At 38.3% G+C, this 19,313-nt stretch overlaps 1 protein-coding gene across 1 annotated transcript in view; it reads right to left on the minus strand.

Annotated features, from left to right (window-relative positions):
- The window catches only part of LOC136862932 (zinc carboxypeptidase), a 170,681-nt gene that overhangs the window by 97,073 nt on the left and 54,295 nt on the right, over nucleotides 1–19,313 (minus strand). Inside the window, exons 3-5 of the mRNA XM_067139221.2 lie at nucleotides 16,079–16,215; nucleotides 6,189–6,264; nucleotides 3,878–4,022 (exon numbers count right to left, since the gene is read on the minus strand). Coding sequence (XP_066995322.2) covers nucleotides 3,878–4,022; nucleotides 6,189–6,264; nucleotides 16,079–16,215 — 358 coding nt within the window. The remainder of the gene's footprint in view (nucleotides 1–3,877; nucleotides 4,023–6,188; nucleotides 6,265–16,078; nucleotides 16,216–19,313) is intronic.

Consider the following 19,313-nt stretch of genomic DNA (forward strand, 5'->3'; position numbering starts at 1 on the left):
ATTTAAAGTCCCCAGATCGGTCTTTTCAGTACGACGTCTGTACAGCCACGCCCTCCTTTAAAGCTTGCAATGATCTGCAAAAGTAACTGATGCAATTGGAACAATTCTCTTTATTTACGAGTGTGGTAGGTGTCAACTGATGGCCACTCAGGAGTACTTATGAAGACAATGGAGACAAATGAACAGCGTATTTCCCGCCCTGCACTTGTATGTTTACATGAGGTGTGTTTTGGTTAGAAAGTTAATGAAAGCAACATGTTTTTATTATTTTTGCTCTTATATTGTGTATCTAGTTCACAATTATGGGCAGAATTAAGAAATTCGTGGAGGGAAAGTATTATTCCCGTGTTGCCACTAAAAGAAACATAGCCAATTTTAGTGAAACAATAGAATACTCTACTAATGTACCTGTTAGTGCCTCCAAGAAGAAATTGACAGACTTGGACCATCATAGTGATGATACTATCTACGTAAATACCGGTAATGTCAAAGCGTCTCATGGATATGTGATTGTTGATTTATTCTTTCTCTCAGACTTGATAAAGCAGCTCACGAAGTGTAAGTGCTGTGACAATGTAAATGGTGTGGAAATTAGAGAATAAGAAAGCAGTGGAAGGGGATTAGCTACTCGATTATCAGTAGAGTGTAATATATGTAATGCCAATCAATCACGTATGACCTCTAAATTAGTGCAAAGGAAGTATGAAGTAATGTGAGATTGGCATATAGCATGAGGTGCATAGGGAAAGAGAGGAGAGCAGCTGAAATATTTTGTGGAATTATGAACTTGCCACCCCCACGAAGTAAATTTAGTGCATATACAGGTATGTTACTGGGTGCTCTCCGACAATTTTCTGATGAGAGTATGAAACAGACAACTGAGGAGGCAGATTCCCTCAATGAAGTCAAGCTAGACATTACATCTGCCTTTGATGCTTCATGGCAAAAACTTGGACACACATCAATGAAAACATCAACCATTGCGTATGAGAAAGGGTACCCAAAAGTGTTTTCATAGGAATAAAAACCTTATAACTTACAGTATTTGATGCTGTCATATGCTTTAACGGTGAAAGTGTTAAAGGACTGCAAGTTATGGAGAAGCTTGGCATTAAACCAGAGAAGAACATGGAGAGTGCCCGCCAGAAGATAAACTTGCAGTGAGTCATGGGAACTTAAAAAACTGTTCAGCAGATGATCAAGGAAGCTAGGTTGAAACGGAGGGCAGACAAAAAGAGGAAAGAAGATGAGGAGGCCAGGAAAGATGTTGAGTATGATCCTGGGGAGTTTTAACACCATTGGTACGTGCTAAATAAACATGGTTTTAGACTTTTATGTTTTTCCAAGAGTTCATATTTTCTTTATTTAGGTACACTTTTCTCAAGCCCTATTACTCATACAGGTCTGATTATTTTTGTAGTTATTAACAAGATTGTGTACAACACAGCTGGTGAAATATATAGTGATTATATGCAGAACAGTGTCCAGGAAAAGCTGAAAGTTACTCAAAATTTTGTAAAAAAATTTCATGTATGTTAACAATTTTATTTTTAAAATGCAAGGAGGAAGATTGTAACTTTATATTTCACCCACTATATCAAGCAGGGTCTTAGAAGTCATGCATAAACATTTTGCTGGAATCTGACCACTAATTTATGAGAAAAATGTACCTAATAAGTAGATAAATGCTTCTAAATGTTTTCATAAGGAAGTGAAAAAATCTCTCTCCTAAAATACATTTTGAAATATGGTATCTTATTTACATAATCTTGTTTGGTAAGGGTCCCCAGTTATGATTATGAAATTTCGTTGAGATATCTTCAAATGGAGAGGACTAAATGGAATTTAAATGTCAACATATTTTAATGACATTTCCATCAGCAAACACTTCCCAATATCTCGACACTGCCTATAAATGCGTGAGATGCTCAATCAGATAAAGCTTTCACCTCTGAAAAGATGCCGGATCGTTCTCGAGAGACGTTAAACACCTTGTTACCGCTTTTTACAGTCTGACCCTCTCTCTGTAACCACTGGGAATGCCAAAAATCCTCTATCTGCGAACCTCAATATAAATCATAGTAAAGTTATTTTTAACTCATGGAGAAAGTTAGAGTTCACTACCAAATGATAGCAAAAATCTGACAAGTCATTGGGACTCCAACATAAATAATAAATCCTTGCCCGCGTTTGAAGAAAAATGATAGAATTCATAATCTCAGATCGATGGAAACTATTACAAATCTAAATTACAATTTTAAGTAATTATGGTTGAAATAAATTGCATGGTTTTTCTTGAAAATGCGGCTAGGTCCCTGTCCACATCTAACGAAAAGTATGAGACTTCTAACCAATATTGTTGAAAATTTATAAATACCGACTTCCCAGCAGATACAGTTCTGCTACGAAATATGGCAGACACAGTCTCAGCTCTTCACGATTAATGACGAAGCGTCCAGATGAACTCGACTTATTTATGGCGAAATCAATGTCGCGAGAACTCGGTGAGTTTTACCTATCGGTGGAACGTATTCACTAACTGCAGGGTTCCGTAAGTTGAGTCAGTGTTCACAGCATACCTAAAAATCAGTCCATTTACACATACTATCCAGTTAGTCTCTACTGTAAGCTTCGCAGCCATACTGCTCAAAGCGCCACTTCTTTTCCAGGGATCCTTAAATCCTCGCGTCTCCTATACTACACCAACTGACCTCGTAACCTGGCGTACTGATCGGAATGAGCCTTTCCAAACTTGCTACTGAATGGGATTCTATGAACGGAGATTATCACAAAATCTGAATGTGTAGGTTTTCGTATTTATGCTCTAAATATGCCAGAATAACACCGTTTTCCTTACAAAAGTTCCTTAATCACGTACAATCTCGGCCTCAGGCATGGAGAATAACATCTTGAAGTAATGCTGTTCACGCGAGGAGATCGATATCTTCTTTCTCTCCCTTTCGGAGTAGCAGACGGATGACGATCGAAATGTTGTTGATCGCTATTGCTCCGGGACGGAGAATAACTCTGAGAGCAAAGTGCAATATATTCAGGGATGAGAAATGCGGTGCGCTGTCTTTAGCAATGTTAGACAATGGCTTCAATATGAATGATCAAATTAAAAGTTACAAGTAAAATGAAATAATCATTCGCTAGTCTTCAGATTATAATGATGTATAGAAACAGATTGATGATATACTTACAAAGAAGCAGCATAGCAGAAAATGAACTGTGTGGATACTGGCAGCTTGTTGGAGTAACGCTGGTATTCATTTATAATTTATAAAGCATACCGCATGCTGATCCAAAGCTTGCTTAATTCACGAAAATAATTCAAGGTAAATGAATTCATTATAGAGTTCAAAAGTTCGAAACGGTAACCAGCGGACATCAGTTTTGAGCATTGCAAGTCCTATCATAGAAGACTGACTGTTTAGATCACTTGATTAGGAATTAGATTTACTGATTAGTGTAAGGTATGACCTCTCAGTCCAAGCAAATGAAGTGACGGTGTCTTACTTTTATCCTTCATGTTAAACCACTTTGAAATTTGAAGGGACGTAAAACAAATTCAATTCTTGGAATCTAAATTACAAATAATTACGGTTAAAATAAATTGCATAGGAGTGTGATTACAAAAGTTAATTCAATGAGATGAGACATCAGTTTAGTATGTGTCCTTTGTGAATGTGGAAATCCCGGAAAGGTAAGCGCTAGAGGGCCATCAAAATTCTCAGAGGTCAGAAATCAAACTTTCGTCGTTGGATGTCATGAAATTTTAATGTTGTATGATATATGGCGTTTACCAATGGAAGCAAGTTGCAAGTATTTTAAAATATTGGATATTAGATAATACCTCCAAGAGATATAAACTCACCAGATTCGATGAAAATTCCTGGATTTCCGTCCTTGTATGACACTTTCACTCCTCGAATTTGCCTTCCCTCATAGGTAGAGCCACCAACAATACTTGAGACAATGTTTGGATACTTCTTCACTTGAGCGTCTAACCAAGCATACACCTAAACATAATATAAGAAATATGAATAGAAGTGTTTTATTTACTATTTAAGCGGTACACAGGAACAAACCATTTTTTACATTTTCTTTTAAAAGTTTACCTCCTTAATTTCTCAGTATCAGATCGTTTCTCCACCAATTTTAATCAGAAATATCTTGGAATTAACACCTCTTAAATCCGGAACACGCCTAGAGAGATACGCAATCTATCACCTAGATGAGCCCAACCTAGCACACGAGGGTGAAACGCTGGCAACCAGGAATGAGTTAGCTGGAAAATTTATAATGTCCAATAACGGACCATTTATATTGTTATTATAAATTTACTCCTTCGGGACAAATATTTCCGATTCCCTATGGGAATCAACATCTATATCATAGACGACCTCTCCAATTTTTAAAATTCGACGTTCAATAGGAACCATTTTTTCTTTATAAATTGCTTTACGTCGCACCGGCACAGATAGGTCTTATTGCGACGATGGGACAGGAAGGGAATAGGAGTAGGAAGGAAGCGGCCGTCGCCTTAAGTAAGGTACAGCCCCAGCACTTGCCTGGTGTGAAAATGAGAAACCACTGAAAACCATCTTCAGGCCTGCCGACAGTGGGGTTCGAACCCACTATCTCCCGAATACTGGATCTCGCCACACTTAAGCGACTGCAGCTATCGAGCTCGGTTAATAGGAACCAACTTTTAATAATAATAATAATAATAATAATAATAATAATAATAATAATAATAATAATAATAATACTGTTTATACGTCAGAGTAACTACTTTTGACGGTTTTGTGGACGCCGAGGTGCCGGAATTTTGTCTCTCAAGAGTTCCTGTACGTGCAATTGAATATACGGACACGAGGCTGGTGTATTTGGGCACCTTGAAATACCTTCACACTGAGTCAGGATCGAATCTACCAAATAGGGGTCAGCGTCTCAACCGTCTGAGAACTCAGCTCGGCGAACCAACTTTATGAGCAGTATTTTTCTAGTACAGTAATATATCACCTCATTAATTTACCAGTGATGATGTCAGAAACTTCATGAGTGCATCACTTGTCGATAGGAATCGAATAGCCGGCCGAATAGTCGTGTTACAGTTTCAAAATTAGCCTGGTGTAAAAATTGACAACCACGGAAAGCCACCTTCAGGGCAGCCGTTGATTGGGGTTTGAATCTCCCACGCAAGCTTACAGCTACGTGGCACGTATCACGATCGGTCTTTGTTGATTTGATCGGTGTCATTCTTCTCAATTGTCCCCAATTTTATTCAGGACTAAAATAATGACAAACAACCCTGTTCATTTCAAGCAATTTTGAAAAAAATATTTTTTGTTCGATACTGAATTTAAGACGGAAAACTCCGAGTTAGATCTAGCACTCTACTATTCGAGGTGTGCCTGTTCAAAAGGTGCTACTTTCACTTCCAAAATATAAATCAGTACTCCGACTACATGCGTCACATTAATTGAACATTATAGATAGCCATGAGCAACTCCAGACCAGGAAGATGTGATTCCTTAAAATTGGTGCAAATCCAATCATGGATACGTTCCATGTGCTTTTCACTTTTCGTTTCTTACGCTTCTTGCACAACTTTCTTAAGGTGGAAATAGCACCTTATGAACAGACACACCTCATATGCAAACATATTGGTCCTGAGAGCAAATTATTCTAAGAAGAAGCGTTGGAACTGCTTCCTCATCGTTTTACTACAACATGCTGAACTTACATTCACTGTGCCGTTCAAGGTATAGATGTAATTTATTTGTATGTTGAACGTGAAATAGAAGCATAACGCTTCCGAACTATTCCAAGTAGTCCACAGTAACTTAGTAAGAAAAATTAAAGAGCGAGAATAAATGTAGCATTCAAGCAGTGAGATAGCTAAGTACATCCAGTCACTGAAATAATGAAAATTATCGTTCACAGTAAAGGAACATGTCAGTATATAATGTGGCTGTATACACTTTGAAGCCTCTTTTTGTGAACCCAGTACCCCTTACTTCTTTTGTAAATGAAAATGCGGTATTATTTCATAGCAACACAGAGTATTAGAGGATGACAAAACTTTGAAGATGGGTCACATAAGTTAAGCATTGCCCTTGATGATATGTGAAAATAGAAGGATATAAAAGTATTGTTATAAAAATTAGAAAAAATCTCACCTTCTCCAGTGGGTAGTAATCCGTCCAACCGAAGTCAGCCCGCGTTGTACCATGAGGACGTTCATTGTCAATCAGCCTGTAATACACAGAAGTATCAGCATAAGAAGTCTTAACCAAATCGAGTTACGTAGTAACATGACCAGAACGGTAAACAAATTGTTTACCGAGGAAGGCAAATAAAGTAACATAAATTCAACTATAATGGATTAAAGCTAGATGTTAAGTACTTAAAACTTGGATATGGATATATGGGAGAATAAAAAGATCAATTCGATTTTAAATGTTGCAATTTTTAGGTAGTTTGATCTCAGAGAACAAGTATTTTAGTATGGTTTACGTATCTCTGAAGTACGCGAGTAAACGGGAACAACCTATAACTGTTGGTAATGTGGTGTTTTGTTTAGGAAAGACCTAGCATGATACTGGCCTACGCCAATACTAGTCCTGGTGAAGTCCATCAGATTTCGTTTGCTTGTCTACACCTTAGTTCTGTTCCTTGATACGGGGTCGGGGACGAGCTGGAATTAATTTATATGGCATGATTTTACGGCCTGATGCCCTTGCGCACGCCCACCTCAGTTGAGGACCTAATGAAGATGAAATGAATGATGGTGAATGAAACTGGGTAAGGAGGTGGAAGGGATCGACTGTGGCCTATGATTAAGAACTGTCCCAGCATTTGCCTGGAAGTGAAAATCGGAAACCACAGAAGACCATTCTCAGGACAGCCGACCGTGAGTGTCGAGCCCACGCGCCTCCCGAATACAGAGCTTGGTTCCGTAGTTGTAGCAAAAAACTATAGTGATTTATTTATTGCATATTTAATACATTCAATATAAATTATTTCAAAATGTACTGTAAGTTTTCCTGTTTTAATCTATAATTTTTAATATTAATTTTGCAAATTTCACATTCCTAAAAGTTTGAAAATAAAAAATCACAGAAGCTCAAACTAGAAATATTGGGAAGTTCGCTATTAAAAATCATAATACTTTTAAAATTTCAATATTTTAGAAAAGCTGTTAATGAAATGGATGTGTCTGTCTTCTTAACATGAGTTTTTCGAAGTCGCGTGTAATGTTCCACGTGTTTACTTCAGGATTGAATCTACTTCTTAGTATAGTCGTAGTGCGACTGCATTTTGAGAAAACAGCCTCAGTAAGGTATGCTGTAGTTTCTAACAGCTCGCTTCGAAATTTGTGGATTATTCACTTCTAAACTTGGACAAAATTGAATTAAAACCTAAAAGCACTATAACGTTTTCCCTAAGGGTGAAAGGTCGAATCAAAATTATCCCCCAGGACAACCATCTTACTTCAGTGCCAAACAGTCTTAAATTTGCTTCCCATTTCTTCACATATAGCAGTGAAAACTCGACGATTCGTGAGTCTTGGCTTTATAAAATTCACTATTTCTACTGCTTCATTAAGCACACTTAAGAGGATTCCGTGGCATATTTTTCATTGCTAATGCTTGTCTGTAAATGATGCAGTGTCTACTACTTACCTTGGGCACCACATTTTTGACATGAACAAAACATCCACGGTGTTTCCCAGTAAAAGACATTGGACCATCGGTGCTGCCCGTTTCCTTAGAGATGGAAATCAACCACATTAAATATATTCTATCCGACCACCTAGGGTTATGGTCCTTGGGGCGTCAAGTCTGTATGGTCATACACGGTTGTTAGCCAGTTCGAGACGCGTTGGTCAAAATATGTACACCTGGGAATATTTACGGACGGGGAAGGAAAGGTGGAGTTATAAAATTTCTAATAACTAGATTGCGTGCCAAAAGCTTGGATTCAATTTCAAACTTTTCCACAGTGAGGGCATATGAGGCTTTTGATGGTGATTGAGACGTTAAACCTTGAGCAGACCCCTTGGTGCTATTCGACTGGAGAAAGCTGTGTTCCGGCACCGGATTTCACCCTTTCCCTTTATGCTATAATATATCACGTCATTCATTTCATCTCATTAACATCTCTGATGAAGTTGATGGTAGGAAGGGCATCCGGTCGTTAAAAGCTCGCTACGAAGGTTCATTCCCGACTCCGCATAGCAACGGGCGAGGGTTGGACATACAACACATATACCTATCCGAGTCTGCAGAACATTTCATCTTCGACTGAATTACCATTCATTTACATGACGACAGCAAGAAATATTTCTAGTCTAATTTGAAGCGAATAACACCCACTATTTATTATGCGGGGCGCAACTTCATCTTCATTCTGCTTACACATTTACACATTTCATGAATTCTCATAGTAACTTTATCGAATAAAAATGGAATGGACTGTACAACATTTTTAAACGTTCCACCAATCACAATTTCAAATGCATGCATTATGTTCAATCAATCAATCAATCAATCAATCAATCAATCAATCAATCAATCAATCAATCAATCAATCAATCAATCAATCAATCAATCAATCAATCAATCAATCAATCAATCCTGATCTGCATTTAGAGCAGTCGACCAGGTGGCAGATTCCCTATCTGGTGTTTTCCTAGCCTTTTCTTAAATGACTTCAAAGAAATTGGAAATTTATTGAACATCTCCACTGGTAACTTTTTCTAATCCCTAACTCCCCTTCCTATAAACGAATATTTGGCCCAATTTACCCTCCTGATTTCCAACTTTATCTTCATATTGTGATCTTCCTACTTTTAAAGACACCACTCAAACTTATTCGTATACTGATGTCATTCCAAGCCATCTCTCCACTGACAGCTCGGAACATACCACTTAGTCGAGTAGCTCGTCTCCTTTATCCCAAGTCTTCCCATTCCAAACTTTGCAACATTTTTGCAAAGCTACTCTTTTGTCGGAAATCATCCGGAACAAATCGAGTTGCTTTCCTTTGGATTTTTTCCAGTTCTTGAATCAAGTTACCCTGGTGAGTGTCCCATACACTGAAATCATACTCTAGCTCGAGTCTTACAAGGGACATGCATTCCCACTCTTTTTATCCTTACTACAACACCTAAACACAATCATAACCTTGTGCAGAGATCTATACCCTTTATTTACAATCCTACTCATGTGACTACCCCAATGAAGATCTTTCCTTATATTAACAGCTATGTACTTACAGTGATCTCCAAAAGGAACTTTCACCCCATCAACGCAGTAATTCAAAGTGAGAGGACTTTTCCTATTTGTGAAACTCGCAACCTGACTTTTAACCCCGTTTGTCACCATACCATTGCCTGCTGTCCATCTCACAATATTATCGAGGTTATTTTACAGTTGCTCACAATCTTGTAACTTATTTATTACTCTATACAGAATAACATCGTCCGCAAAAAGCCCTATCTCTGATTTCACTTATTTACTCATATAAATGATATAAGAAAACATAATGGGCCAATAATACTGCCTTGAGGAATTCCCCTCTTAATTATTACAGGGTCAGATAAAGCTTAGCCTACTCCAATTATCTGAGATCTGTTTTCTAGGAATATAGCCACCCAAGCAGTCATTTTTTGTCTAGACCATTTGCACTCATTTTTGCCTGTAGTCTCCCATGATCAGTCCTATCAAATGTCTTGGACGGGCCAATCGTGATACAATCCTTATGACCTCCTGAATCAAACGTATCTGCTATATCTTTCTGGAATCCTACAAGTTGAATTTCAGTAGATTAACATTTCCTAAACACGAGCTGCCTTTTATCGAACCAGTTATTAATTTCGCAACAATGTCTAATATTATCTGATAGAATGCTTTCCCAAAGCTTACATGCAATGCATGTCAAACTGACTGGCTTGTCATTTTCAGCTCTATGTCTGTCACCCTTTCTTTTGTACGCAGAGGTTACTATAGCCACTCTACATTCATTTGGTATAGCTCATTCATGCAAACTATAATCATATAAGCACTTCAGATATGGTACTATATCACAACCCATTGTCTTTAGTATATCCCGAGAAATTTTATAAATTCCAGCCACTTTTCTTGTTTTTCAACTTCTGTATCTTATTGTAAATGTCATTGTTACCATAGGTAAATTTTAATACTTCTTTAGCAGTAGTGACCTCCTCCATCTGGACATTATCTTTGTCACCAACAATCCTTACATACTGCTGACTGAATACTTCTGCCATTTGAAGATACTCACATACACACTCCTCTTGTTCATTAATGATTCCTGGAATGTCCTCCTTGGACCCTGTTTCTGCCTTAAAGTGTCTATATATACCCTTCAATTTTTCACTAAAATGTTTACGACCGACAATTATGCTTGCAATCATGTTATCCTGAGCTGATTTCTTGGCTGGATTCAATTTTCTAGTAAGTTCCTTCAATTTCTCCTTACTTCCACAGCTATTTATAAATCTATGTTTTTCCAATATGCATTTTCTTCTTAGTTTCTTTATTTCTCTGTTATAATAAAGTTGGTCTTTACCATTCCTTACCACCTTTGAAGGTACAAACCTGTCTTCACATTCCACAACAATTGCTTTAAACCCATTAGAGAGTCTGTTTAAATTTTTATTTATCGTTTTTCACCGATCATAGTTACATTTTAAAAACTCCCTCACGCCTGTTTTATCAGCCATAAGGTACTGGCTAATTGTCCTACTTTTAAAACCTGCTTTTCTATCACATTTATTTTTTTACTACGACAAAAACAGCTTAGTGATCTCTAATACCATCCATTACTTCGATTTCGCTATAGAGCTCATCTAGTTTTACCAGCACCACCTCCAGTATATCATTTCCTCTAGTTGGTTCCATCAGTTTCTGAATCAGCTGTTCTTCCCATATAAACTTATTTGCCATTTATTGGTCATGCTTACCTTCTAATTGACATTAGGTAAATTGAGATATCCCTCTACAATCACATTCCGTTCCATGTCATTCCCCACATAGCTAATTATCTTATCAAATAATTCTGAATCAGCGTCAAGGCTACCCTTTCCCGATCTGTATCCTCCAAAAACATCAAGTTGCCTATTATCTTTAGAAATAAGTCTTACACCTAGAATTTCATGTTTTTTCTCAGCTTACAAATTATTCCTTCAAAAGAATGAATACACCCTCTCCTACTATTCCTATCCTATCTCTACGATACGCACTCCAGTTCCATGAGAAAATTTCTGCATCCATTATATCATTTCTCAGCCATGATTCAACTCCTATTGGAATATCTGTTAAGTATATATCTATTAGAATATTTAATTCTATTCCTTTCTTCACAATACATTCACAGTTCAGCACCAACATTTTTATATCATCCCTGCTTGATTGCCAGATCCCTGTCCCCTTATCACCGCTCCCTAGACCACCATTTTTTCTGAATATTCCTCCCTATTACCCTTCTAAACAAATTTCCTAACTTATACAGTACGTACCACTACGGTTTAAGTGGATTCCATCTCAGCACAGATCCCGATCTCCTGCCCACTCATTAAGATCTAGAAATCTCACTCCCTGTTTCCCACATACCCACTCCATTGTCTCATTTAAATCCCGAATCACCTTCCGGTCAGTATCCCTCCTACACAATATTCCACTGATAACAATCTCCGCTTCCTTAAACTTCACCCGTGACTGAAGTAGAGTCTCGGGAATTGTATGCGTCTTCTCAGTTTTAGCTCCCACGCTAGAAAAATTTAGGTTACGCTTGGAATGCTTTTTGTTTGTTGCTGGCACAAGCTTTAGTTGATAAACTTGTCTTGCTTCTGTTGAATTCGTTCAATTTTCATTGGAAAATTTCAATTGTATAATCACTGATTTGTGTGCAGGTGTCTTAGAAGCTTAGTTAGAGCTGGAGAACTGTTACGAAATGTTCTAAACCACATCACACGCTGCGAAATCGGAAAACAAGGATCTCCCACAGACGTAAAACCGTATGAAAAGTGTTTTCAGTGTGAATTATACATGTTCTTCGTATCAATATATCCAAGATCTTACTCAAGTTGTTTGATCTGTAAATCAACATTTCGTATTATTCTCGTTAGATCTAATGCAAACGATCCTTTGCTTTGTGACATTATTAAGGAGGTACAAAGAGATTATTATTATTATTATTATTATTATTATTATTATTATTATTATTATTATTATTATTATTATTATTATTTTTATTATATTGCCAAGAGGTTTGAGTTAAACAACCTTTTTTCCTATTATTTAATGAAATACTATGCTTCAAACAAAATGCGGTCATTCTCAATTGGAATATTCTAGAAACCATTCGTTCTGGTGTTATACAGTCAGGCTCCTAATAAAGAGAACTATTCATTGGACAACACGCCAAACAACAGTTACGCAATTAGCTTGATTAGGCCATTGTCTGATGTGGTCACCGAATGAAGAACTCTGTATATTAATCACAATAGGACGAGAGTTACCACTGGTCTGTCTGTCGTCTCCCTACTAAACTGGACAGATTAGTCTGATATGAAATATTGATTTGTGAAATGAATTTTTACAAGAGGGAAAATAGATATTAGTTTTGTTTTTGTTGTGTATTTTCCAAATATGCCGGTCCATTGGTACGCGTATCAAAGAACATGAACGTAATATTTGTCTCAACCAACCAGACAAATCGGCAATAGCTGTGCATGCTCTGTCGTCGCGTTTTGATGTCATGTTCCAAGAATCTCGAGCTCTTACCCACACTAGACACTGCACGGGAAGCTGAGGAAATACGTTGTGTATTAATTTTCATTTTCAGTGTTTTATGTGGTATCAAGTGCGTAGAATGTTTCTGCTAAGGTAAGAAATCGTATGTGTTGTTGTAGTGTAGATTATATGGCTGAGACAGGTACGCCGGAGCTCAAATAACGGCACTCGTGCAGCAATTTCCTGGAGTAACTGACTTCAACCGCTGTTGGTAAAGAAATAATAAGCAAAGTTAAGTGTTATGCCTCTTCCCTATATATGTTTAATTTAAAATTAAATTGTCTAAAATTATTAATATGTGAAGGATATTCAGATTACAGTCCAGTTTCCTATTACTCCCGTAATTGGTACATTATTTTCAAGTACTGTATGTTTTCGAAAAAAAATATCACCTTATATGGTTTATACTATGATAATAATATTAATGATAATAATAGGAGTAAGCATTTCGATTCTGCCAGGTTCGAATCCGTAATCTTGAGATCCGAAGGCCAGGCCAACGCTCTACCTCTGATCCACAGACAGAACTGCAGTTTTCGCTAAGAAGGTGTAATGAAACGAATGTTCTAATCTAGTCTTCGTATAGCAAATATTAGGGAGATATTTTGAATATTCACTGATATGTACTATAACTTAAGGCAACCATCCTTCATTTTCTGATGTGACGAGCGAAGATGCTCCATAGAACGCTCCGATGCATATTAACACCCCTCCTGCTTTGAGGATCAACTTCTCATTATGACGGAAAGATCACTATTAATTCCTATTATGTACTTAGGTTAATAGAACATTGCAATTACCTTCGTGTGACATGGGTTAACTTGTCATTTTTCGTCACTAACCAATTTCAAGTGTGATTGTACAGTGTACCTGTACACATGTACTTTGGAAGTTGTTATTCTGTTAGGGCAACTTGCATTACTAAATAAGGAACATACTCAAGTGAAGATTGTTCACAACAAAGCTAATTAAATAACTTGAAGACTTGAAGGAGTGTAAACAAGTGATATATGAACTGTCTAATAATAGTGCATGCTGTTTTTATTAAATAAAAAACAAGTGGTGCGAAAGTCCATTAAGGCCTAGGACTGCCTAGTCGACTTCTGCCCAGCCTGGTAGCGTGCAGATACTTGACTGCCACGGGGTAAGCGTCACGACATCCCCATCTACATTGCTTGGCTTCCTTGACCGTGTCCACTGCTTCTCATATAATAGCGTTTCTGTGTTGGTCTCGCGAGGCTGAATGAATCCTGTTCAAACCCTCATTCCAGAACGAAAATATCTTGATGTGAAGTAGAAGTGCTTCCCTACACCAAGGGACTGACGTTACTTGCGTTAGAAGGACTTCATGTGGAGTAAACTAAGGATGTACAGTGTAGTAGAAATATGTGTTCTGATATACTTAATGCCAGTGAACGGAACAGAAAGAGAAGTTCGAGTAAAAACTTTATCAGTTAAAAATATTTCCGTTGATGAAAGTAGATAATGAAGAAAGGTGCTTTCAAGCTTGTTGATATGAAATAAAATGTGTAGGAATGAGGTCTATAATGACGTCCAGACATTCGTATTTATTGCGCAATTTTCAACCCACCAACCAAAAGCTTTTGTTATCAACGGAATACACACAAGTATCCTCATATACTGTTAAACGTGGCGCCTTAATTTTTAAGTCTCGCTAGAGAGAGAGAGAGAGAGAGAGGAAGGAGAAGCGGAAGAAGAAGAAGAAAAGTAAAATTAACCTTGTACCTCACGTATGTTCATCTCGGGTAGCTACCGTGAAGTGAAGAATAACTTATTTATATAAACGATAACATTTGAAGACATAGCGGAAACCAGTACCAACAGCTGTCCTGATGCTGAGGTACTGGATTGCAGGGCCAATTGGAATATTCTCTTTTATGCTAATATGCTCAGGCTTACATATGATAATGTAAGTAGGCATACTGATTCTGAGTCTCGATTAAAGTCCCTTTGCAATGATGTCTTTGATCGTGTCCTTGGAAACGACAGTTATACAATATTTATGGGACTTCATGAATTTCGATACGTACTGACATCGACTTACAAATTTAAGAAGAGGAATGTTTTATTCACGATCTTAAGGAAGTCAAGGTGGAAAATTGATGACATGTGTCGGTTCCCTTTTTTATAATATACATGCTAAGTTCACTCACCTGATATTTATAAGTAGGGATTTTTCACGGGTCCTGCGGCCACCGCCAACACACGAGTATGGGAGAGGCCTCCTCCATACGGAATCTGCTGACTATGAGTGCATGCTTAACCTCACATGACCTCACTTAGCGGTGGGCTGCTGGCGCGCCCTTAACCTCACATGAAGTAACGCTGGCTACGTGTCTAGGCATAACTTTATAGACCCCGGGTGCTACCCCAGGCCTAAGGGCGTAAACTGTACAGGCAGCTCGAAGCATAAGAGTACAAGCTTAACCTAAGGGACTCAAAGATCAAGACCCGGGCAAACCGCATACGAGTGTAAGCTTAACATAACCGACTTCAAGTTCGATACCCGGGCTAACTGCATAAGAGTGCAAGCTAAAGTTACGCTGACCGCGCGTTAACCTAACCTCCCAGGCTAACGGGAAGAGTGAAAGCTTAAATTAACAGAATTTAAGTTCGATACTCGGACTAACTGCATAAAAGAGCTGGTCTAACGTTACACTTACTACGCGTTAACTTAACCGGTTGCCCATCCGTTCCCTATTTTCAATTTGTTAACTGTATTCAATATTTGCACACATGATAATCAATTATGCTATTGCGAAAATTAAATAATTAAATTTTCAACAGAACGATTGGTTTCCTTCCCTTCCAAAATAACTGGTCTCATTATTTTCCGCAGGTGATTGACTGCTGTACATCGTGTTTTAATTCATTTCCTTAGGGGTTTGATTTATACAACTTGTTTCTCAAATTTCCTCACAAATGGAAATCGCAATTGATGGTTCTGTGTCAGTTTAGATTTGTAAGGCTTCAAAAGAGACGACGATGGTTAAGCAGTGAAAGAGGCCTGTAGGAAGAATGTGCGTTGCTCTTCTTCACAAATTAGTCGATCGAGATACGGCTCCATTACTCACTAATATGCACGTTTCATGTATGGATAAAATTAGGAATACGCCAATATACACTAAGGACTCACGAGGTGTTGTGACCCCCTTTCATCTTGCTTCCCACTCAGCCACTCAACTTTAGGTTACTTATTTTCTGAATTTCACTGTTCATTAATTTACCTTTGAACATCATGAACGATGAGCTCACTACTGAGATGAAGGTTTTTCGTGAACTCGTTGAATTCAGGGAGAAAATGCGGAGGAACCATGATGTCCACAGAAGCATTCACGCGACTTGGACTGCTCCAGAAGTTCAGCTGTAATCATACACACAAACACACACATTAATTCTCAAGTTAGAAGCATACTATTTGTTCTCAATTAGCTGTTAATATTCCGATTCACAGTATACGATCGTTTCAGCAAGTAGAATAAATGACTATGTGATTCTTAGATAACTGTTAAGGACATTTAAGTGCCACACCAGTAGACCAAAGATTAGGAATGACACTGCTAGACCTCCAACTATTAGTCAGTTGTGATTTATATTTCGGACAAATTCATTTTTTTATTAATCTCCTTTCTTACGTCACTGACCTCAAGTCTAAGTTACGGACTATATCGTTGATGACCAATTAATTTATAAAGAATTTGACATATTGAAGACATACACCATGAGTGGCTTACTGAGAAGAAGATCAAGGCATGGATCACGATATTGCTTACTAAATCCAACATAAATCCTCGATTTATGACTAATTCACCGTTGTTATTTATCATGAATGAGATTTCTTTCAAGAGCAGTTCGCGGGGATATTAGAGCCCGGTAGTTTTGAATGTGTTTATTCAAAAATTTTCCATGAGTAATACTCGTAGAATGCCGGAAGTAGTATTTTTACTGTCTGTTTCAAAACAAGAGCCCCATATCCGTAGAACTATTTCATATACAAAGAACATTTATTATCCCACGAAATAAGTCGGCCTCTAGTAGGGTACTGCTATGGAAATTCTGTGACTTCGCTGTTACATTCAGCAGCATTTTGTAAAAACAAGGAGCGTTCTCTGACGAAATTTTCCGAACAAGCAAGCTGGAACTCCGACTCATCAAATGCGACTCTTCCCTTATGTCATTGCCATCCAAAGACTTAGCACGCTATCATAATTTCACCCACCCGCCTGAACGTAGTTGTGTACTTGATTATACACTCGTCGTAGATATTCATAGTTGTACGATCCAATACAAACGCAGCCTGTTGGCACTGAAGTGTGCTCAAAATCAACAGACCCACGTCAGTAGATGTACAGAAACGTTAAGAAACACGTATGAGGGGTTGTATGTTCTTGATTTGAGTAAATTGTCACGGAAGATTTGCTTTGATATTGACTTTTGCATACTTTTGTTCCCTTAAATAATCCTTTAAAATGACTATTCAACTAATTTCAGACATGTTTGGAAAAAGAGTGACGTTATTGGCTGTATAAAGGAAGAATGAAAATTGGCGTGTCTTCAGAATACAGTATTTTCATATACATAAAATCAATATACACCTAATATACATTAATATACAATATACAACTAAGGAAAGTTATGCGAGGAAAGGACAATTTACAATCGGCTTTACGTTGCACCGACACAGATACTGTAGGTCTTATGGCGACGATGGGATACGAAAGGGCTAGGAGTGGGAAGGAAGCGGCCGTGGCCTTAATTAAGTTTCTCACCCCTGCACTTAAGCCCTTGAAAGGGCTTTGGTCTGCCCAGCGACCGCTGCTCAGCCCGAAGGCCTGCAGATTACGAGGGGGCGTGTGGTCAGGACGACGTATCCTCTCGGTCGTTATTCTGGGCTTTCGAGACCGGGGCCGCCATCTCACCGTCAGATAGTTCCTCAATTCTAATCACGTAGGCTGATTGGACTTCGAACCAGCCCTCAGGTTGAGAGAAAAATCTCTGATCTGACCAGGAATCAAACCCGGGGCCGCCGGGCGAGAGGAAGGCACGCTATCCCTACACCACGGGGCCGGACTTAATTAAGGTACAGCTCCAACATTTTCCAGGTGTGAAAATGGGAAACCACGAAAAATCATATTCAGGGCTGCCGACAGTGGAATTCGAACCCAATATCTCCCGAATACAAGCTCAGAGCTGCGCAGCACCTCTAACCACACTGAGGAAATGACAGTTACGCTGTGATATATACTCTAAATTACTTATATAAAAGGCATATGAGACCGTACCAAGGGAGGTATTTTGGCAGTACTAAGGGATTATAAGATAAAGATTTCCTATTTCAGTCAATCAAGGACATTCGTCTGGACCACCAGGCGGCTGTGAGAGCTGATGGAAGAATTTCTTGGTTTCAAAGTACTTACAAAGATAAGACAATTATTCACCATTGTTACTAATACATTTTGTGGGACAGTTAACTGAAAACTCGAAAGTTTTGGAGTGGAATTCAATTGGGGATGAAAATGTAGGGAAAATTGTCATTAGTAGATGGAAAGTCGAAATCATGCAGTCTAGTACCTTGGAATTAGAGAAGAAATAATAAAGGAAAAATACATGTTCAACACAAAAGTTGTTCCGAACTAGGAAACGTTTATTTTGAATTACAGTATGCGAATTAGGACCAGGAGAACTATTTCATATACAAAGAACATTTATTATCCCACGAGATTAGTCGGCCTAGAGTAGGGTACTGCTATGAAAATGCTCTGAGTTCACTGTTACATTCGGCAGCATTTTGTAAAAACAAAGAGCGTTCTATGACGAAATTCACCGAACAAGCAAGCTTGAAATTTATGTGACTGTTGATATCGTGATCATAGACACGCCACCTCCATTTTTACGTAGAATCCGAACCACACGGACGTGGCGTTTTATTTTTAAAATCTGAAGAGCATTGGCCGGGTGTAGCACCACGATTGCCTTTATGAGAAGCCAGTAACAATGTCACTCGGTTATGAAGTACTCCCGGCCCCCATCGAAGTTTTCCTGAAGTTTTCTCCGATACAGGAATGTAAATTGGGTGGATCTGTTATCATTTATTCATTATATAACTTGGGATGAAACAGATTTTGGGGCAGGGTCATGTAAGATGAATGCAGGAAAATAGGTTACCTACCACAATAATGGTTTCTGCCATGTACGGTAAGAGAAGCAGGAGACTTAAAGAGACGGTGATGACTGATGAGATTCCATGCTAAAGAAGAAGATGGTTCTCCGTGGCTTCCCATTTTCACACCAGGCAAATGCTAGGGCTGTACATTAATTAAGGCCACGACCGCTTCCTTCGCAGTCCTAGCCCCTTCCTGTCCCATCGTCGCCATAAGACATATCTATGTCGGTGCGACGTAAAGCCAATAGCAAAAATATATATATAATTCTGGCAGTACCGGGAATGATGATGCTGCTTGT

Source organism: Anabrus simplex, chromosome 2, assembly GCF_040414725.1.
Source record: "Anabrus simplex isolate iqAnaSimp1 chromosome 2, ASM4041472v1, whole genome shotgun sequence".
NCBI classification, from domain to species: domain Eukaryota; kingdom Metazoa; phylum Arthropoda; class Insecta; order Orthoptera; family Tettigoniidae; genus Anabrus; species Anabrus simplex.